The following is a 22,345-nucleotide window of genomic DNA, read 5'->3' on the forward strand; positions in this document are numbered from 1 at the left end:
GGAAGAAATGGCAGGAAATGAAACTGGAAAAAAAAAATCAAAATTATTAGGCTTTGGCAAGGTGCCTCTCAGAAACTGGATGGGTACTAATAGGAGCCATAAACCTACATGTAAGGTGCACAGCAAATTTTTTGTGATTTCTTTTATCCCTATCAACCCTTTAACTCCCATGAGTGACCAAGACAGAATTTCTCCTTACAGTATCAATACATTATTGACCAGATTAATGATGAGAATAAAGAAAAATATCAATTCGGAAATAATTAGTTGATCCAATACTAAATTCTCTGAACTAACATTATGAGAATTGTATGGTTGAAAGGTAAAGAGAATTACAAATTTGATCTGGGAGTTAAAGGAATAAAGAGCATGGACAGATTTACACTTAAGACATTCCGAAAGTTTTAAGAGGCTGTCAATGGTATAACCACAAACTGGTGTGATTAAAAAAAAGCTAAATATTTTAATTATTCATATTAGTAGACAAAAGGTAGAGGTGTCTTTTGGTTTTGTACGTGATGGAAGATGGCCAACAATCAGCCATTATTAAAACCCTTAATTTCGTGTATTTTTGAGCTTCTGAGGCTGACAGAAGGAAGGAAATCCTTTTGACCTTTGAGTCATTTTGTTAGCAATTAATCAAGTTCTTTGCACGTTTTACCACCATGGTTTGACAGGGTTAGGGTTAGAATGACTTCAGTGTTCTTTTCTATGCACAACTAATGACATATGCGACTGAAAAAGCTTTCTAAATTTGCAATTTATCTAGCACAATCTTGAGATCACTCAATTATCAACTCCATCCCCAGTTATGGACACCTTCATTGTGTCACCTTTCATGTCAAATATGTAACCTTTTACCATTTTAGAATCTTATTATACAGTGAACCATTTAAAGAGTTCCTAATTGGCTAGTGATGAGAGAATAAATATGTTATGGGGTGTTATACGGTATTTCCGTACTGCACTTTCTCAAAATTTTAAAAATTCATGAGACACATCCAACTTCTGAAATATTTCCAAAAGTAAACTGCAATAGAAACTTTGAAATAACTCTCATGGTTATCATAATTGATCAATTTCAGAGAAACCTGTAGTATCAATATTTCTGGGACTGTTGAAAAGTGTGTAGAGAAATATGCAATTAGAGGGAACAAAGAAGGAGTAGAAAATAATTTTATTGAGAATATGTCAACGTATGTAACCTATTACCTTTTAAGAATCTTTGATACCGAGTTAGCCAAGTATGCAGTTCCTGATTGGCCAGTATTGAGTGGCATTTCCATGCTGCACTTTCTCTAAATTTTCTAAGATCTAGATATCTCATATCTAACTAATGAGATATTTGAAAAAATAAACTGCTTAAGGAACCTTGGAATAAGTCTCATGATTATCATAAATTGTCAAATTCAAAAAAATATGCTTTACATATTTCAAAGCAGTTGCAAAGTATTAGACATAACATGCAATCAGAATGTATAAGGGGGTTCTAGAGATTGATTTTGTAGAGAATGAAAGACACAAAACATGGCTTGTAGTTCCTGTGCATGTGATGACTTGTGGTCACCCATGAATTTTAGTACTGTTTTTAAATTAGACTTGCCTGTGCAGCAGGCCTGCTATGCAGGATCAAAGACTTTTAAAATTTCACTTGCTCTCGTTAATCACAAAAACAGTCTCCTCTACCAACTCTGACACAATGCACTAACATCTTCATACAATTTACTGTCTAGATTGAAATGACATCTAAGCCCTTGACTACATGTGCATAGACTACTGATCACTTGATGAAAAGGTTATAAAATCCTGAAATTTTTTGAAAAACGATATATAAAAAGTAGTTCTTTTTTGTTTGTTTGATTTTATCATCAGGAGGTTTCTCTGGTTGTTTTTGAGAAAAGGCTGCTGGATAAAGTTGATAAAAGAGACAGGGACTTTGTAATGGAGACAATGAAGAAAGGACCAGTACAACTTACAAGATTGCGACATCCACGGCTGTTGGTTGTTCAACATCCTTTGGAAGAGTCCAAGTAAGTAGCGCTTGCATACAAAAAAAATGAAAATGCCTGATGTATATTTTAATAACATTGGTATCAGAATTATTACTCAAGATGATTTTTAATTGGCAAATTGAATATAGCATTTCTTGAAAAATCTGAAGGCCTACATTCAAACAGCTTCCAGCTGATCTTGGCCATCCCAGCCCGGTTACATGTAGATATTCCCAATAGATAAATGAATATGAAATAAATAAATATTAAAGCTTGGGTCTTGTATTTTTCTCTGTGTTTCAAATGAGATTTGAATATATTTAAAAGGCTTCTGTTTGCAGTTAATAATCTGTCTGTTGTTAGAGACTGTATTTAACAAAAGAAGCAATACAAATGAAATGTGAAATGGTTAGCTCATTGGATTACTATGACATGTCCTGTTAGCTTCTAGTTCACAATTACATTAAAACTAGGAGATGTAAAATAACATGGCCTTGTGTACCTTTCACTTCACTATTTTTTGTTCTTGGCAAAACCATCTCGTTTTGCCTCCCTCCTAGCAGGACTCTTAATGTCTGGGAAACTTGACTTATTACTTGACAATTTGCAGCATTAAGTTAAAATACTATTCAGGAGTAGAAGCAGTTCTCCATGACAGTTATAGATTGAGTGATTAGCTCTGGCAGGAATAAACCACGCAACTCTTGACACTTAACCATGTATGTTGTGCATTTTATTTCCCATGCCATTGTGAATTAAAAATTCATCTACAGATGTATCTGTTACATGTCAATGGCTATGAATTGTAGTTCGTAGAAGCTCCAGAAAGAAGTCCCTCATTTCAAGGAGGGTTTGTGATTGGGACTCATACAGGAGCCAATGTATCCAACATTTTCTTATTGGCGACTGAAAGTTCTGGTCACGTTGCCACCTTCTACATATTTTTTTTAAAGTTATCATGTTGAGTGCAAAATTACATACCTCATATTGTCTAGTTTTAGCTCTGCCTTTGAGAAAAAAAGCAGAGGGTTGTATAGACAAAGTCTTTTGACATCAACCAATACCTTCTTTAGACACACATTCTGCGTACCTCCATGCGATCACTGTTCTTCCTTTCTAAGATGGCACAGAATTTCAATTAGTTACTTCAAGTGTCATTCAGGATTTTAGCAAAGCCAAATTTGTGGTACTTAAAGGTACATACAGACACAGCTTTGAAATTGGTAACTATGTTTTGCCACTTTAGAACGTTAAGAGGACTAGGAAATTTGTCAATTTTAGGTCCAGTCAAGACAGAGAAGCATGTCTTTGTTGGTATCTGACTCCTTACAGTCAATGAGAACATAAAGGGGCTTTAAATTTAGACAAGCCAATAAATGGAAGACATAAATAGAGTTATCCACTGACCCATTTTGCTGTTACATGAGAAAGTCCTAGACCATTTTACGTAATTTATGATGTGGGAAACTGCAGTAGAATCTGTTGTTCAATGTCTCTTACATAATTATTGTGCAATTTGTTATGATTTTACAGATGCATAATGCATTAAGAATGCTGAAGGATTCTGAGATGAATATATTCATGAACAAGCATACAATGCACTCATTGGTGTTGTAAATTTTGCCTGATTGCTTTTTACTAGGGATTGCCTAGCCTTTGCAACTGAACCAATCTTTGCAAGTCTGGCAAATTTACTTGGAAAACATGATAACATGCCATCTCCCCTTCCACATGATTTTAAGGTAGATCTTTTAATTTTTTTCCTGGCATTTCTCTCTTTACAGTGTTGTGGATATATTTAGCTTATTAAATACAAGGAATCATATTCTTGTCAACAGGGTATTTAGTTTCATCCTTTGAGGCTACCAGACAGGATGTAACTAACAGTAAATGTAATTGCATTACAGTCTCCCTAATTTAAGCTCATTCAATGTACCCACGCAATGTCCAATTAACCCTTCAACTCCGAAGATCTCATTAGTAATTCTCCTAACTGTCTGCCTTACAGTTCTTGCAATGTTAGTTTGGAGAATTTGGTGTTGGATCAAGTTATGATCCCTTAACTGATATTTTCTTTATTCTTATCAATTTTCTGCTTGACATTGTATTGATATTGTAAGGAGATTTCTGTCTTAGTCACTCATGGGAGTTGAAGGGTTAATTAAGATTATGTCTTCTACCAACAGATGTTTGAACTTTATGATGTGGAAAGAGTTTATGGATTGTTTCAGGTTTGTCTTTTCCAAAAAATTTAGATTGTTGTATAAATTCCTGATGCATTTTTAATTCCTATAACACAATTACTTTAAAGCAATCTTGAGAATCCTAATAGACTGTTATACAGTAATTATGAAATATGTGATACACTGTAGATGTAAATGATGCTTTTTACAAGCACACATTATTTGGTTTTGATATAATGATATCAAGTAAAGAGGGGGACATGTTGGTAGTTAATACAAATTATATAATCTGTTTTTAGCTGTAGAAACATTTCAGTTGCTGGAAAATTTCTGTTTACCCACAATGGGCGCACAGAAATTGTTGATAGTGTGAAACTTTTTGTATCTTAATTCTGAGGTCTGTTGTTTTTTTTGTATCAGCTTGTGGAAGGATTAACTTTCCTTCATAATGATGCTAAAATTCTACAAGCAAGTCTTGCACCTGAATTGATATGTGTTACCAAGAATGGACAATGGAAAATAGCTGGACTTTTTTTTAGTTCTACACCAGTTGTGATTGATGGCCAGGTACAGTACATGACTGTGTGACTCTTCTTTTGTTGTCAACTTCAGGAAAACCTAAAGTTTACAACATTTAGTTAACACTATTGAACATAACTGGGGAAAGAATTTAGAATTTCAAGAGACAGTGCCACTCAAAAGTTAGTTGACTGTCTCTTGAAACTCAATCTTCCACCTTGATACTCAATCCTTGTTTCTTGAAAACTTATACTGTCAGACTGTCACCTTTTGAGCAATACTGTGTATGTTTCTTCTGTTTTGGCAAACTATTTCACCATCAGATGAGTTTTCATGAGAATGCTCTTGTAACAAAAACAAGTTAATCAAAGAAAGATAATTTTTTTCTCCTATTGTTAGACTGACTGTATCCAACTTAAGGTTACTTCCCACCTTCGTGGGTGTCCTTTGGGAAAAAAATTAATATGTGTACCAGTTTCACTAAAATCCTAGCACTATACATCAGAAGAAAGCTCTATAGCTGCAGATTACAACAGAAATATAAAATTTAAGTGACTTTCCTGCTAAGGAAATGTCAGAAGCCATAAGCTGCGAAATGACCAAAGGTTCTTCTATTGAATTTATGTGGTATTGGGTGCTGCAGCACAAGATAAATGGCTGCACAGTCTTATTCATAAGGCATCAATCAACGGAAGTGTGTCACACTTTTTCGATATTCTGATTAGTTGTCTAGATATCAGCATTTAAAATTGGAGTAGTTAAAAAAATATGCAAGGCGTGTTGCATTAAAATCCTTGCAAACTAAAATCTTGTCAAACTATACATCAGAAGAAAGCTTTGTAGCTGCAGATTATGATAAAAATATAATTTGAGCGACTTTTCTTTGAAGGAAGTGTTAGGAGCTGTAAGCCGTGAAATGACCGAAGGTTCTTCTATTGAATTTATCTGGTATTGGATGCCGCAGCATGAGATAAATGGCCACACAGTCTTATTCATAAGGCTTCAATCAACGGAAGTGTTCAGGCTTTTTGATATTCTGATTGGTTGTCTAGATATCAGCATTTAAAATTGGAGTTGCTAAAAAAATATGCAAGGCGTGTTGCACTAAAATCCTTGCAAACTATACATTAGAAGAAAGCTCAATAGCTGCAGATTATGATAAAAATATAATTTAAGCAACTTTTCTTTTAAGGAATTGTCAGGAGCCATAAGTGGTGAATGACTAAAGGTTCTTCTAATGAATTTATCGAGTATTGTATGCCGCGGCACGAGATAAATGGCTGCACAGTCTTATTCATAAGGCATCAATCAACGAAAGTGGTTTAGGCTTTTTCGATATTCTGATTGGTTGTCTAGATATCAGTATCTAAAATTGGAGTAACTAAAAATATACAAAGCACATTACACTAAAATCCTAGCAAAATAAAATCCTATCAAACTATACATCAGATGAAAGCTTAGTAGCTGCAGATTATGATAAAAATATAATTTAAGTGACTTTTCTTTGAAGGAAGTGTCAGGAGCCGTAAGCCGTGAAATGACCAAAGGTTCTTCTATTGAATTTATCTGATATTGAATGCCACAGCATGAGATATATAGCTGCATAGTCTTATTCATAAGGTATCAGTCAATGAAAGTGTTTTAGGCTTTTTCAATATTCTGATTGGTTGTCTAGATATCGGCATCTAAAATTGGAGTAGCTAAGTATATGCAAGGCGTGTTCGGTAAATGGATGCCACTGGACAAATATTTCAAGTATCAAAATTTCCCAACACACTTTTGTTTGCCATTATTCCAGGAATGTTTAGGCAAAATTGGACAAAAATCGGTCAAATCTATATGCCCTATAAACTCACGCAAAGTGGTTGTAATCCTCTTAAAATCAAATCCGAGATAAAGGTTCGCAAACAACTCACACCACACCAGGAGATTGCTCACCTCCTGAAACCGCAAATCAATGGGACAATGGGACCTCCTGGTGTCAATGACAATGGATCAAGATTTCCTGACGTCAATGATGATGGGTCAAGATTTCTTGGGAAAAGTAACCCATTGCAGACATGTAAAGAGGACAACACAATATTGAGCAAAGTGGCAAAAATGGAAAAACCGCAAAATGTGCTGAGGATCAAGACAACAAATTGACAGACAGTTTCAAAGTTATGATCTGAGGCAATTGTAAATGTATTTGTATCAGGGCTGATACTTGCATAAAGAAAAGGAAAACTTATTTTTAACATTATGTATGGCAAATTTTGGTTTGACAGCGACTTCTTTGTTCAAAATCTGGATGTCAGCGTGAACCTCCCCACTACAAGCGGCTTTCACAAAGGAATTTTTTTTTCTTTTCTTGACAGAATGGTACTCTTTCTTTCTTTTTTGGGCTTATTTATTTATTTATTTTTTAAAATTTTCTTTTTTTTACCCAGGAGATTCTTCCACTTATGATTTTTCTATGAGCGAAAATTTTTCCATAAGTTAAAAGCTACCGTGTGTGAATTTTGTTAAGTGCATGATGTAAACAAAATATGAAAGTACCATGAAAAACAAGCCCCATTATGAACAGTTGCTGTGAAACTTCCTCCAAGATTATGACACCTTCCTGACTATTAACTTTTATTTGAAAATACATTTTTCTGAACAACTTGGGTGCTGTTAAAGGTTTTAGAATTTTTTTATGGAAATATTAGGTTGAATGTTTGAATTCAGTTTAGTCAAATAAAAGAAAAATCAATTTTTTTGACCTCTGAAGGTGGGAAGTAACCTTAACTGTGTCAACTCTGTTCCTTGCAAAATTAATCATGAAAAGAAGCTCAAATAGGTCATTTCTGAATTCCCTTTGGCCTCCTTTTCAAAATGAGGCCTGGTGCTCAACCATTCATATAAAAATGACTTTAATTTGAATGTGAATAAAACTTATATAATCTATGAAAAGATGAGCAACAGGACTTGCTTTGTAAATGAGGCCAAAGGTAATTTGGAAATGGCCCATTAATGTACTAATTATGACGAGTGTGGTTGGACATCAAATCTTATTCTCTTTGTCAAATGGTAAGTGGATTCAAGGTCTGTTAATCTTTAAACTTCTGGAAGTGATAAACATACAACTTCTCCCTATAATATCCATACATTATCCAGCAAGCAGGTAATGAGAATACTCAAACTTATAAGTTAGAAGTTGTTATCTGGATCTTACTCCAAATTCTCGTAACTAATTTATGAGGAAATGTGTAGCAGCCAGATGGGAGAATTAACAATCAGATCTTGGGAGTTAAAGGGTTAACTGTACATGTGCTTTAAAACCAAGTATCTGTGATTTTTTGTTTAATTAATACTTTGTGGAGTAAGCTTCCCCTAACAGGTATAATTAACTTAAAACACAATCTCAGCGAAAAAACTTGCCAGTGTTTCCTATCAACATGATGCATTTAACCCTTTTACTCCCAAGGATGACCAAAAATGAATTTCTCCTTTCAATCTTGATACATTTTTAATCAGAAAGGTAATAAGAAAAGAGAAAAGATCAATAGGAGTGCATCATTTGATTAAAGAATAAACTCTCATGTATGGAATTATCACAAATGTATTATGCAGAGTGTGGAGAAGTAACATTCAATCTCTCTGTTTTACTTGTTAGTCCACTTACAATGCTGGTCAGTGGGAGGGACATCTTTGGCCATGGGCTCAACCTGATCTGAATTACGCTGCACCAGAGTACATATTGTCCAGATCTTGTGACCTGTCAAGTGATATGTTCTCACTGGGAGTTCTTATCTACTCCATATACAACAAAGGGAAGCCTCTCTTTGACTGTGATAACAATATGGCAGCTTTCAAGAGAAATGTTGAGCAGGTAGGTTAAAATGGCTGGAAAAACTTGCTGATATTGTTAAGAGGTGCAGTTTGAGACAAGCTTTGTTAGTAATCAGTTAATTTATTTATTCAAATAAAGGTGTGAATTCTACTCAGGAAATCACGGTTTTCATCAGAAAAAAAAGTGTTTGTTGCAAAGTCTTGTACTTGTTTCAAGCCAGTCCTATTTATGTAAATGGAAGATTACCTTTCAAACATACTACTTTTCTACATACCTGTAGTTCAAACATAGGTAAAGGAACATTGTGGCTTCTTGTTCACGGTTTCTACTGTTTGCCTGTCAATAGAGACTTCTTTTGAAGCCAACAGCAATAACATGTGAAATGGTTAGCTCACTGGATAAGTTGTAAATGTTTTGGGAGCTTCTAGTTCACATTTACAGATGTCTTCATTGCACAGTGTTTAAAATTAATCCTCTAATTCCCATGAGTGACCAAGACAGAATTTCTCCTTACAATATCAATACAATATCAACTAGATAAGTGGTGAAAATAAAGAAAAATGTCAATTTGAGGATAGTTAGTTGATCCAATACTAAATTCTCTGAACTAACATCATAAGAATTGTATGGCTGACAGTAAGGAGAATTACAAATTTGATCTGGGAGTTAAAGGGTTAAGCAACCTCTCAAATGTTTAATTCTCTCACTACTTCGCTGTAAGTCCCATTCCAGTTATTCTGAGCCAGCAGTTAAATGCATGGTTACTGAGGCTGTATTTCCTGGTTTGTAATGGTAATCAAACAATTATACATTTTCTTGAATTTTTCCTCACAATATCAAGCAGACAAGTGACATGAATTAAGACAAATCTTGAATAGGGGATTATTCGTTGATCCAATACCAAATTCTCCAAACTAATGTCACAAGAACTATATAGCAGACAGTAAGGAGAATTACTAATGAGATCTTGAGAGTGAAAGGGTTAAGGGAAGTTCTCTTGATTGTCCTTGCCATCATGATGTATCTCTGCACTGAATCTTAAAAATCTCAATATTCCCAAGGCAGAATTCACCTGTAGCTTTAACACAGGTTGTATTATAGTCAAAGGTGTGAACTGGAGTTATTGTATCATGTTCATATGTAATGGTAGTGGGACTGAGTGTGGTAAAACTTGAGGAGTTATCTAGTGAGTGATTTCAAATAGGCAGAACTTGAACTCTGAGGCAGATTTAAACTTACAAGCACAAGATTGTATTTCAGGAAATCTGATTTCTACTCAACTGTGTCATTAACAAAATGCGAGAAATTCAGGAATGAAAAATTTGATGTAAGAGACATTTGCTTCTTACTGATGCATGTTTGTTTTCTTTGTGGACCCCTCAACCTGCCAACTTAAGAAGTTTTTGGCTAGTAGTAGCTACAGGTGCAGGTTGTTGAAATTTGGAGTCTGATGGCTGTTGTGCTTAATTGTACTGGCCGCTTAACTTTCGAATTTTTGCCTGTTTGATTACAAGTGTTTGTAACCAGACAGGTGAAATCAGGCAGTTTGGATTTGAAACAGCCAATTAAGCCACAAATAAAGACTGTTAACCCTTTAACTCCTAGGAGTGGTCGAGACAGAATTTCTCCTTACAATATCAATACAATATCAACCAGATAAGTGACGAGAATAAGTAAAAATATCAATTTGGGGATAAAAAAATTAGTTGATCCAGTACTAAATTCTCTGAACTAACAATATAAGAATTGTATAGTTGACAGTAAGGAGAATTACAAATTTGACCTGAGAATGAAAGGGTTAAGAATCATTCATACTCAAGCGTTTTGTTGTTGGCACAATTACACCTGGATGAGTCTAACACCTGGTATTTTGAACCATTTTTGTTTGGACCAAGAGACTTAACTTCACAAGATTTGTTGAAAATTACTTTTTACAAGTTAGAAATAGTAAGAGACATAAGTCATTTTTGTAAAACGTGCCTTGTTCCAGATGTCAAGGAACAGCTCAGCGCCCCTTGGTTCTGTTCCCAAAGAGTTGCAAGAGCATGTTAGAAGTTTACTAAGCATTACTGGCACAGTAAGACCAGATGTTCACATGATGTCTAAGGTATGTTAAACAAACAATGTTAGTAAAGAAATGATGATGTTGCACAAACCTGCAAATTCTGTCATGGTGTGTTCCTTATGAATTTAAATCTGATGATGACTTCCGCTAAGGTTGTCAAAACGGAAGTCACTACTAACCCTGGCGATCACATTACAAGATCAAATGTTACTCTTTAATTCAAATCGTTTACTTTATGGCTGCATGTATGTTATGTTATCAATTCTCACAAACAAGGCTTTTCACTCTCAACTGAAAAAGATACTCTCACTTGACTCTGATAAACCTCTACGTTGCTGAAGCATCAAGCAGTTCCACCGACAAAAATTTCTTTCAGGACTATAACCCACACCTGGAAGATCAGGCTATACGATCTCATGACTGATTATGTTTGATTAACAATCTGTTGAATGAGAAAGATAGATGTTCCCTGATTTAAACCACATTTTATATTGCAGCATAATTTCAGAAAAACTTAGATTTGCACCTACTCCAGCCATTCATATGAACTGTATTTTTTTTTAAATAAAAATCCGGACTGTGAAATCTGTAGGATATCTAAAACGTGCAAGATGGTCTCAGGTATAAGCCTTAAACTCCCATGAGTGATCAAGACAGAATTTCTCCTTACAATATCAATACAGTATCAAGCAGACAAGTGATGAGAATAACAAAAATACTAATCAGGAGGTTCTACGTTGATCCAACACCAAACTCTCCAAACTATACATCTATGAATTGTAAGGAAGTCTGTAAGGAGAATTGCTATTGAAATATTAAGACTGAGAGGGTCGCACATGCATTCTAATCATTTTCTTTTCGTTGCCTGTCAGATTTCATTCTTTGAAAATGTTGCAGCCATGACGTTACAGTACTTAGACTCTTTAGTGCAGCGTGATGACATGGCAAAGTCACAGTTCTTTAGGGGACTCTATAAGGTCATGTCAAAATTACCAAAGGTGAGTTCCTTTCTGCAAATATATTTTTCTAAATTCTCTATCTCTTTTATCGCGGTGTTTTGAAGAGCCCACTAGATATTTAGGACTAATGGTAAATCCACCAAATTCCACCTCACGTTCAAATCCTGCAGAAGTTTAGGAAGTACTGTGCTGGACTTGTTCTCTGGTCGAGTCCTCTACCCAGCCACTCATGGCCGGGTTTTGTTCTCGGTTGCTCTGTACCCAAATCCCCTCCCTGTGCTCTTTAAGTAATCAACTGTCTCAGTAAAGTAACTTGCTCAGTTTTGTAGAATACTAATGTCAATTTTTTTAAAGTCCTTCAAAAGTAAGGTTGTTGGAATGTTGATCTTAAGTGCTGAAATCATTTCTGTCGCAAAGTACAAATTAAACCTCTAGTTCTAAGTACACCTTAGGCACAATTTGATCTTAATTATTTCGATAAGTGTTATGTTTTTTTTTAAGTCCTAAAGGGGTAGTGAGTAGCATCTGATATCTCCTTACAATGTTACCCCCTGAATCACACAGTAAGGCCACGAGAATAAAGGAAATGTTTGCCAACTAAAGAAGCTCTTCATGGTCAAACAAATTCTCCTTGACAGCACCTTAAGAAAAGTATAGAGAACAGTAGGGAGAATATACATACTGATGTTAGGGTATTGAGGGTTAAAGGAGTTCACATTGTGAGTTGAGGGTTGTACTTGATTTCCATTTTTTGTATTCCACCATCAGCGTGTTGTTATACAGAGAGTTTTGCCACAGTTATGCTCAGAGTTTAGTAATCATCAGATGGTGCCGTTTGCTCTGCCTAATGTGTTACTAATCGCCGAAGACTGCACATCGCAAGAATATGTGGACCTGATCCTCCCTGAGTTAAAGCCTGTTTTCAAGATACAGGAACCTGTTCAGGTGAGATCTTTTCTTTCCAGCGCTGATAAACATGTTACTTTTTTGAACCATTTCAGTAGATTATTCAGTAAACGCGGGTAATGAGAGAAAATCGATCTAGTAATGGTCTAGCTCGCCTTAGAGTCTCTGTGGCTCAATAGTATATCCTCGAAGCGCGGAATTCGAAGATTTGAGGTTCGATTCTTTTTGGACTCAGAACTTTATCTTTGTCCCTGGTTCGTAACCAAAGAAAATCATCTTTTTCAACAAGTTAATCCCATCAATTCTCTTCTTTTCTCCTCTGCAGGTTGTAATCATATTTCTTAAGAAAATGGACATACTCCTGGCAAAAACACCCAAGGACGATGTCAGAGATCACGTGCTCCCCATGGTCTGTAAAGCTCTTGAGACTCCTGCGGAACAACTACAGGTACAAAACGCGCCTGAAGCGCGGGAAAACGCAATTGGCTGAGTCGCAATGGCGATTGGTTTTAATTTTGCATATGATTGGTTGATAAAGTAGCGCGATGTTTCTGGACCAATTACTGAACGAAGTAAAGCAAAACCAATGCAGTGCTGAATTATTTTTGACACTCAACCGAAATGCGCCTTATACACATGAAGCTTTTGTACTTTTTTTTTTTTTAACCTGTTGGAAGATGGCCACTCAAGTTACTCGCTCGATTGACTGCGTGGATTGTCAATGATCAAAAGGCATTTCTGGATAGCTTTCATCTCTTAGAGAATACTTCTTGGTTTCTTTCTTTTTTTTAATGTTTGTTTATTTTATCTGATTTAGGAAATGGTTCTAAGCATTATTCCGTCATTTTCAAACATGATTGATTACTCCGCCATGAAAAACTCCATCATCCCTCGCATCAAGAATCTCATTTTGAAGACTTCTTCTTTGAGTGTAAGTGAATGGTAACTGAAAAATTCATTATAACTGACAGCTCTCGATTCCTCATCGGAGAAGGTCATCTCGCTAAGGAAGCCGGAATGACGCAGTCGTCGCTGTAGCCCCGGGTTCAATTATCGAATCTGGCGTTTAATTAAGATGGAGTTTGTAGTTGGTTGTTGTACTTGCCTCTCAAGCGTCAGGTGCGGGAAAAAGCGAGTGACGAAGTCACGATTGGTGCCAGTCTTGCGCCTGAATGATTGAAAAGGTGACTCGGGTTTTTTTTAGACCTCAAGCGCGGGAAAACGCGGGTGACCAAGTTGTGATTGGTTTCAGGCTTGTATGTGATTAATTGAGAAGTTGACGCGGGTTTTCTGGACCTAAAGCGCATGAAAATGCGAGTGACCAAGTCGCAATAGGCGTCAGTCTTGCATCTGATTGGTAGAAATTTTGCGTGCGTTCTTTTGACCTATCACAACGTGCAGGAAAGCAAACTTAATTCAATCCCGAATGTCTTTCAACGTTATCATCGTGATTTTGTCTTTTTTAGATTCGGGTGAACGGGCTTGTGTGCCTGGGTAAGATGTTGGAACATTTAGATAAATACGCTGTCCTGGATGACATACTGCCGCTAATGAACCAGATTCCTTCCAGAGAGCCACCTACACTGATGGCCATCTTAGGTGAGGTTGATCTTAAAACTTCAATGGGAATGGAACTTCGCTTTGGAAAAAATTCTCCTTTGAGGATTTTGTTTTTTTCGTTTGTCTCGCGCGATAACACTAGGTTTATGTTTCGATCTTTTGAATTACCATTTGAACTGCATTTTGTGTTTCTGTTTCCAGGAATTTTCAAGCAAACCATGCTTCATAAGAAGCTCGGTATGGACAAGGACTACCTGGCGACCAAAGCTATTCCGTTTCTCTTTCCTTTAGCAGTGGAGCCGGGACTCAATCTTTCACAGGTAAAACAAACACTGCAATACTCCTTAATAATGACGTGTTATAAGTGTTTGTCCTACGATGTAGTTACTTCTTTAACTTATGGAAGAGATGAAATTTCGATTGCTTATTAGGCGTTTTTTTCAGGAGACTGGGTCATCTTATGACGGTTGTGTGACGCAACGCGGTGAACAGCCGTGATTGGCGCATTTCAATCCTCGCTGTTTTTTTTTCTACCTTTTAATTGTTTAATGAGCGATACGCTGTCTCTAGGTCGGGGGTATTCGCACGTCTCGAGTTCTTTTTTTTTTTTTTTTTTTTTTTTTTTTTTTTTTTTTTTACGGCCCCGTTTCATGACGGAAGGGTGAGATCTTACTTAAATCGGTTCTGTGCCCCTCCCTTTGGCGTGAAACAGCACATCATGGGCATGCTCTAACGGTGGTCTGCATTGAGGCGAGTTTGATATCTTGGTCATATTCATTGATTCAGTCTTGCATGGATTTTCCAGTCTTATATTTATAGAGGGAAAATCTGGGAAACCATGCCATTTTCTTAAGCCGGGTGAAGAGGTTGCATCGCCGTAATTTTAGTGTTGTGTTTGACCCAAAACTATGCGTATATTTTCCTTCTGACTTCCTGAACTTCGCACTGAGATCTTCATTCTTGTATTGTAACTTGGTAACAGACGAATGCTGATCTGAATACTTAAGTAGCAATTGACAGAATGAAACTTAAAACTTTCTCGAAACTGTCGTCAGAGCAGTCAGGAAGATTGTGTAGAATACAGGACTTCCTCTAATCCTCACCTCCTTATGACTATACACTGTTACTTCCTTTTTACTATTTCTGGCATCAATGACGTCTCTTAGAAAAGAACCTCCCGTGCTTTATTGGATTTTTTTGCGCCCTAATAGTATTTTCGGAACTTTTTACCCTTTAAACCCAAAGAGTGACTAGCTTCTATTTTCTCCTTACAATAATACTGCGGAATCATTCATTTAAGATCGTAAGAATAAAGGAAATAATTACCAACTAAAGAAGTTCTTGATTGTTAAACAAATTCTCCTTGTCAGAACCTTAGGAAATGTATAGAGAGCAGTATGGAGAATATGCATAATGATGTTAGGGTGTAAAAGATTAAGGCCAGAACAAACCAAGATTCTATTTTCTGTCTTAAGCCTCTATGCGTATCAGACCGCTTTGTGTGTACACATCCAAAGCAAGTCTGTGCGACGCAGTTTATTTCTGTGATTTTAAATTCAAACCGGTTTGAGTTTGTGCGACTTGTTCTAAACAATTCTGTATGTCAAGCAAAGCGAATTGACTTTGCCACTTGTGTCTCGCTCTTTCAAGCGAGCCACGGCCACAAAGTTGCTGAACGTATCTTTAAAATTATCCGAAATTCAAACGAGTACGTTGTTTATAGACACTTTCCTCTTTTGGGGTCAGTTAAAACCCGGATGGCAATGATTGTAACGTATTTGTTACCCTTTTTTTTTTTTTTAAAGACTATTACATTAAGTTCTAAGCTCGATTGAATTGTCGGCGTTTGTTTGAACAAATTGAATTATTTCCCATAAGTTTTTCTTAACTTTGTTGATGTTAAAAATACTAGTTAAGTGAATTATAAATACATCGTAATAAATATGCTGCTTGCTATCTATCACAACTCAACCTCGCAAACTCATAGTCTAATGACCTCATGGAGAGCACCAAACAGTTATATTTTAAAGGTACACAGTCAACTTGCGAACCTTCAGAGGAAACCGAAAAACTTATAAGCTATTGGGAGATAAGAACGAGACACCGGAATAGGAAAAAATTATGTGTTTTGTGCTCGCCCGTGAATTGTTACCCATCTTGTCACGTGCGTGGAACGAAGATAAATCAGAATCCCCATGGGGAAGAAAATGACAGACCTTCGGATTTGCTCTTTCATGCTCTGCCACTGAGATTAAGAGACTCTGTGATGAGTCAGGGCAATACCAGGTTCACTTGTGACAAGCGTTTGTTTGCCTCGAAAATAAGAAAATAACAAAACTGTCACGTGAATGAATGATGAGCATCGGTGTAATCCGAAGGTCTGTGGTCCAATTTTTCGGACCATAGACTTCCTCCCACTCCCCTGACATTACAAAGAACGTCTTTCTTTATCTTACAGATCAGTTTTGAATATTATCTCCGCGAACTGACCAACTTTCGCTGTTGTGCCGTTACGACTGCGTTCGTTGCTAAAATGGAATCTAACCCCCTCACAATCGAGAGACAACTTGCCTCCTTCACCAAAATCGGACTTTGGGCCTTGCATGATAACTTGCGCTATCAGATCCGTATTGTGTTTCAAGTAAAACGGTGGATCAACGGGTACATCAAATCCGTAGTACTCACTGGTCCTTTCTTCGTCGCTTTGAAAAATACCAACAGTAGAGAAACTTGGTAGATTACGTGTGTCACGATCATGAATATTGCGTGACGCGTGGTAAATCGACAATTCCACGTAATACGAAGCTCGTTCAAAGCCGTACAGACGAATGCCGCATATAACGATTGGAGCCTCGACTGAGAATCTAATGCTGTCCTCGTATCCTCTCTTATAACTCCATTTTCTATTCCGTGGCAATACTTCCGGATCAGACGCTTTCGAAAATCTGTTGCATCTGAAAATTTTACCCCTTGGGAAACTCTCGCAAAATTCCTTAGGGGTCTCTTGGCAGAACCCTCCGTAGAATTGTGTGATGGCAGTAAGTTCTTTTTCCTTAAGCACTCCTGAGTTCGATACAAGGCTGGTGAATTCGGTAAAGGACATTGTTGAGAAGCGTAACAAACGAATCATTTTCTCTCCTAGAATATCACGGATGTTGCTCTCTTTACCGTCGCTTTCTGGTAGATTTTGACGCACCTTAGCCCAGTCTAACACTCTCCCAAATAGGTTAACTTCTCTGATCGTTAGCTCGTCTCTTTCGAGCACTTTTTCCAGCAAATCTCTTTCGATCTCATAGAAGGAGTCCTGATTGATCGCTTGCTCCGTGTCAATATCGATGACCTTCCAGCACTGTTCAACGAGGTCGCCTTCGTCAAGGTGAAGGACTGAAGGAAGGATTTCGAATACACTTGTCGCATTAATCATGCTGTGAAGCCTCTTTTTGGCCATTTCGTGTAGTAAAGGCACCATGTACTTCTTAGCCAGGTACAACAACTGTATCACGGTGTCTTCGCAGATACGAACCTCGTCACAGTAGAGAAAACTAAGGAATTCCTTTAAGCTGTCGGCATCGCAGTCAGGAAGGTGTATTTCCTGAGCTCCTTCTGTCGCCAAAGCGCCATAGAACATAGTGAAAAAAACAGGACTGCCCACAGAGAGAACGTACTTGTGAGCGTAAACGGTGATTTCCTTGCCTCCATTGCTATCGTTTACGATGAACGTGACATCGCTTATGAGGCTGTTATTCACCATGGATTTATTTCGCTCCTTGAAGGACGCTTTTTTAAGTGGCTCGTCTGCTCTTTGAACATTTTCTAATTCACTTGCCATGTTTTCCTGCGCGAAGAATTGTAATCTATTAACATAAACTGGTGGTTATGAAAGGTTGAATCCTATTTCCGGTACTTCAAACGCCCGCTGTTTCATATCAATGGTACTTTCGAGGTATCGTGCTTGCCAACTTTCAGTTCCTGTCATTATGTCTGATACGGGTTCAGATTACGAAACATAGTGACTTATTCTTTAACTGAACTTCCTTGTTGAATATTTCTGACAGGTCAGCGAGTACGAGCGCATTTTAACTCTGTAAGGCGACTTAAGATTTTTTAAAAGAATTAATTAAAGGGTATTTTGCATACTTCACAATTAAAATTGATATGTCGCATTTTTCTGTAATTATATTCGGCTGACTTACCGTAGGGTCGCAACTATGTTAAATTCTATCACGTACGTATCACCAGTTTTAACCGTTACATAAGAATAACATTGAGTCGCCTTCCGTTACAGCTATAAAGAAAGATTACCAAAGTAAACTTCCCGTCAGTATTTATAAATACACGAACGTGACTCTCACATGTTATTTTAGATGATAATCACGGGTCACTCGATCGAATCACAGATACAGGTTTGATTTCCATCAGTTGTTTGTCATATGACCAGGTAAATCACATCCTCTCTTCTGCAATAGAGTGCAGTGGTGAAAACAAAGCATTATATTGTGCCCGTTTCTCGAAAGTCGCGGTGGTTGTTGCTTCGGAAAAGGTTTTTCTTTTTTTCTTTTGTTTGCTGTGTTTGCATGCAAGATCCAAATTCTAATCGTTTTGAAATAAAAACAATGAAAATCATGATATCACGCAGTGAAAAGAAGGGACTGGATTTTTCGTAAAGACCCGCACTAAATTTCCTAAATTTAGCTTTGGGCCTGAAAATTCACAAGAATTTTCGAGAAACAGGTCCTTCAAGATATCTGACAAGTTTGAAATGTTCGGAATACTTGATCGAATTGGACTCCGTCTTGGCAGTTTCATTTCCTCTCAGCTTGCAGTTTCCTTCGCAGCTGTAATCAGTGATCTCCGGCTGAAGTACTAATAGCCTGTGCTTTCTTCGGCTACTTTTTTCACGCAAGAAGCGTCATTATGATGTTAACTCTTTAACTGCCAAGATCTGATTGTTAATTCTCCCCACTGATTGCTACATATTTCTTTGTAAGTTATTTACGATAATTTGGTGTTAGATCAAAGTAGCAACTCCTACCTGATACGTTTGAGTATTCTCGTTACCTGTTGGCTGGATAATGTATGGATGTCGTAGGGAGAAGTTACATATTAATCACTGCTGGGAGTTAACGGATTAAGTAAACAGTAAGTGACAGTAGGGGGCATGAATCGTAATAGGAGCTCGTTCTTTTCGTTCCCCCTCCCCCCCCCCCAGTACTTTACTAGTTTTACGGTTGGTTTCTTAAAAATATGTGGAAAACTCTGGTTATCTGTGAACCACATCACTGATAATCTTGTCTAACTTCTCTGTTTTATTTTGCCTCTAGTTTGGCCAGTATATGAAACTTATCAACGAGATGGTGAAACGAGTGGAAACCGAACACCGCACAAAACTGGAACAGCTTAACAAGATGCAAGAACAGACGAAGTAAGAGAATTTCAGTCCATTCCCCCAACTCAGTGTTCCACACTCCCTCATTTCCTGTTACTACTTCTTTCCCTGTTTTCCTTCTTTTCACCCTTTCTTTGTTCTTTCAGACCTTCCTTCTTGCCTTCCTTCTTTCCATGTTATCCTCCCTTCTTCTGTATCCTTCCCTGTCCCCGCTCCCCTCAGGCCTATGCCTTCCCTGTCCCTGCTCCCCTCGTTTCTTCAGGTGCCAGGTTTGTACACTGTTATTCCTCTTTCTCTCCCATCCTCTCGTCCTCACACCCTGCTTAGGTTATTTCTCCTTTGTTCACAATTAAGTGAAACGAATCATCTGTTAATCTGCGGCTGAAATATGAGGAAAGAAGTGATCCTCTTATGTAAGATGTAAATAACCCTTTAACTCCCAGATCAAATTTGTAATTCTCCTTACTGTCAACCATACAATTCTTTTAACGTTGGTTCAGAGAATTTAATATTGGATCAACTATTTATCCCCAAATTGATATTTTTCTTTATTCTCATTACTTATCTGGTTGATATTGTATTAATATTGTAAGGAGAAATTCTGCCTTAGTCACTTACGGGAGTTAAAGGGTTAAAGAAATTGCACAAAAAAAGGCTGAAAAAATTTAAGCTTGGACAGGATTCGGACCCGTGCATCCTAAATGCTAGTTAGGCGTCACAACCAACTGCGCCACGAAGTTACTTGTTAGGACATGTGGCCTCGTAGTGGCTTTGTTTCTTACATACCGTTTCTTCCTTCATCAGTTTTCACCCCCTAATTTCATCAACATCCAAATCGCATTGCTTCTCAAATTTTGCATTACAGAGATGGTAGTTAACATGCAATAACTGTGGTTCCTTTTTCACATGGTCAGATCGTCTTTGAAGTTCGTCGAGGAAGTGCAGGAAGCAAAGCAAATGGATGATTTGATGGGCAGAATAGATAAACTCATGGGTGGTAATACTGAGGCTGAACAAGCAGGTATTCATCGGTTCATCATCAAATTATGCTCTTCTGCTCTGTCTGCCAACGGACAGGGGCCTGTTTCTCGCAAGTCCTGGTAACTCTGCGGACCCCAAGTGACATTTTTTAGGCTAATCGTGAGGAATAATATAACAGGTATTGGGTGGGAGAAAAACCACTTGATTGTGTCTCGTCTTCTGATATATTTATTGTTTAAATTCCAAGACAGTCAATATCTTGATCGTGAATGAAACACAGCAGACAATAATCAGGTTTTGAAAGACTCAGGTAATTTAGTGTTAACAACTGAGATGAAAACGCGAATTGACCACCATAAAGAGCTTAAAGGCTTGAAGAGTTAAAGAGTTGAAAGACACGGTCTCCTGAGATCCAACTCCTTGAGACTGCATGACCATCTCTCAACCTTTAACTCAGGGTAATTAACGCAGTCTTTCATTTGATGATTATTTCTTCCCACGGAAGGCTACTTCTTTTCTCATCAGCAAGTAGGCTTGTGAGAGGTGTTGTGCGCCACGATGATTGTAATGGCGCAAATGTTGAAATTCCTAACTGATTTTAATGCAGATTTAGAAAGATTGTTGTGGTTTATTGAGTTACATCATGATTCTTTTTTTCCTTTTTTTTTTTCTTTTTTTAAGTCAAAGAGTTAAAAAGCAGCAGCGGTGACTCTTCTTCATCATCATCCACTTCAATCGGGGCAACTAGTTCCACAGAGGTAAGAAAAAAAACCCAGTACCTTTTTTCGTGTAATCTCAGGGTTAGTTTCCAAGTGAGTCGACTAAGATTACTGGAGAATGGCGTTTGTTGAAAGCTTCAACAAATATCTTTATATCGGAGGAAGATTTGAACTTTAAATTACATTCTATTCTAGTTCAACAAAATGTTTGGTTTGCCGGGAAATCCTTCGTCGTCGAAAGGCCCATCCCTGAGTGGAAATCTGCTGGGTGTGGACGAATTTTCCATGCTGCAGCCTTCGAAGAAGAACCATGATGGACCAACAAATCCAACAACACAACAGAAGGTGAACAAGAGTAGTCTTGATAAAACGTACTTGTGTAGCTGGGCTTTTGATCAGACCTTCTGCATTTGCTTATTTTTTTACAGTTACCTTTTTGAATGTTCGACTTTCAGGAAGTTATAATTTCTCGTAAAGAAGGGTGTTTAGCTTTTAGTCACGGTTATGGAACTTCAAAATGAGCCGCGAATTGGAACTTGTTTGGATGCTCTACCGCTGACCAATAGGCAACTTTTGGTGAAATCGGCAAAACTCAAGGTTGATGTGTAACACGCGGTGTGCCTTTAATAGACTCAGCGGTATCAAAAACGTCCTGAGCAGCGATATTGGATGCAAATATGTGAAATTTTGGTCGTCTTATTTGTAGCGAGTTTTGAATTCACACATTCATGTTGTAAATATTCTGAATTTTTTTTCCGCCTTTTGTTTCGTCCGTAGTCCACAACGTCGAAGAAAACCTTGGCGTCAAGCTCGTCATATCCTGCTACCTCTCGGCCCTCTCAACCTATGGCCCCTTCATCCTTATCGCAGCCTGGTATCTCTGGGGTTAATCCCTCAATGGGGATGTCTACAGCCTCATACGGAATGTCTGGGCTTCATTCTGGTAATACCGGAATGGGTTCTGGAATGGCCAGTTCTACAGGAATGTCCGGTATGAACTCCGGTATGACAGGATTATCAAGTCTAAACACGTCCATGACGGGATCATTTGGGATGAGTCCCGCGAGGTCCTCGCCACGTTATTCTTCTGCAGGATCCGCTGCGGGAAATCAAGGAAAAAACACGAGTGGTTCCTCTGCACTGGATTCCTTATTTGCTCCTGAATTAGGACATTTACAAAATAAGGGTAAACCCTCGATGAACGCCTTGCAATCACAACAAGCCGGTATGTCGGCTGCTATGAATCCAGGTATGTTTTTCTC

At 37.6% G+C, this 22,345-nt stretch overlaps 2 protein-coding genes across 6 annotated transcripts in view; one reads left to right on the forward strand and one right to left on the reverse strand.

Annotated features, from left to right (window-relative positions):
- The window catches only part of LOC113669237 (SCY1-like protein 2), a 41,565-nt gene that overhangs the window by 17,492 nt on the left and 1,728 nt on the right, over positions 1 to 22,345 (forward strand). For all 4 annotated transcript variants that reach the window (XM_089184973.1, XM_089184975.1, XM_089184974.1 and 1 more), the window contains 17 exons: positions 1,873 to 2,030; positions 3,634 to 3,733; positions 4,178 to 4,222; positions 4,595 to 4,741; positions 8,331 to 8,546; positions 10,498 to 10,614; positions 11,445 to 11,570; positions 12,300 to 12,476; positions 12,763 to 12,885; positions 13,255 to 13,368; positions 13,904 to 14,036; positions 14,199 to 14,317; positions 19,319 to 19,419; positions 20,298 to 20,404; positions 21,046 to 21,122; positions 21,279 to 21,428; positions 21,861 to 22,332. In XM_089184973.1, coding sequence (XP_089041099.1) covers positions 1,942 to 2,030; positions 3,634 to 3,733; positions 4,178 to 4,222; positions 4,595 to 4,741; positions 8,331 to 8,546; positions 10,498 to 10,614; positions 11,445 to 11,570; positions 12,300 to 12,476; positions 12,763 to 12,885; positions 13,255 to 13,368; positions 13,904 to 14,036; positions 14,199 to 14,317; positions 19,319 to 19,419; positions 20,298 to 20,404; positions 21,046 to 21,122; positions 21,279 to 21,428; positions 21,861 to 22,332 — 2,413 coding nt within the window. In that variant the 5' untranslated portion in view covers positions 1,873 to 1,941. The remainder of the gene's footprint in view (positions 1 to 1,872; positions 2,031 to 3,633; positions 3,734 to 4,177; positions 4,223 to 4,594; positions 4,742 to 8,330; positions 8,547 to 10,497; positions 10,615 to 11,444; positions 11,571 to 12,299; positions 12,477 to 12,762; positions 12,886 to 13,254; positions 13,369 to 13,903; positions 14,037 to 14,198; positions 14,318 to 19,318; positions 19,420 to 20,297; positions 20,405 to 21,045; positions 21,123 to 21,278; positions 21,429 to 21,860; positions 22,333 to 22,345) is intronic.
- On the reverse strand, positions 15,165 to 18,485 carry LOC113669238 (BTB/POZ domain-containing protein 6). Of its 2 annotated transcripts, none has more exons than XM_089184977.1 (2): positions 18,350 to 18,485; positions 15,165 to 17,832 (listed from the first exon to the last, which is right to left on the reverse strand). In XM_089184977.1, the coding sequence occupies exon 2, from the start codon at positions 17,824 to 17,826 to the stop codon at positions 16,450 to 16,452; it is 1,377 nt and encodes a 458-aa protein (XP_089041103.1). In that variant the 5' UTR covers positions 17,827 to 17,832; positions 18,350 to 18,485; the 3' UTR covers positions 15,165 to 16,449. The 2 variants fall into 2 exon arrangements, with proteins under 2 accessions (XP_089041103.1, XP_027041038.2); XM_027185237.2 differs by lacking the exon at positions 18,350 to 18,485 and adding an exon at positions 18,191 to 18,329.

This window comes from Pocillopora damicornis, chromosome 10 (genome assembly GCF_964200805.1).
Source record: "Pocillopora damicornis chromosome 10, jaPocDami1.2, whole genome shotgun sequence".
NCBI classification, from domain to species: domain Eukaryota; kingdom Metazoa; phylum Cnidaria; class Anthozoa; order Scleractinia; family Pocilloporidae; genus Pocillopora; species Pocillopora damicornis.

Coding starts and splice junctions, on each gene's coding strand:
- LOC113669238 (XM_089184977.1), bottom strand. CDS start 17,826: ATGGCAAGTGAATTAGAAAATGTTCAAAGAGCAGACGAGCCACTTAAA.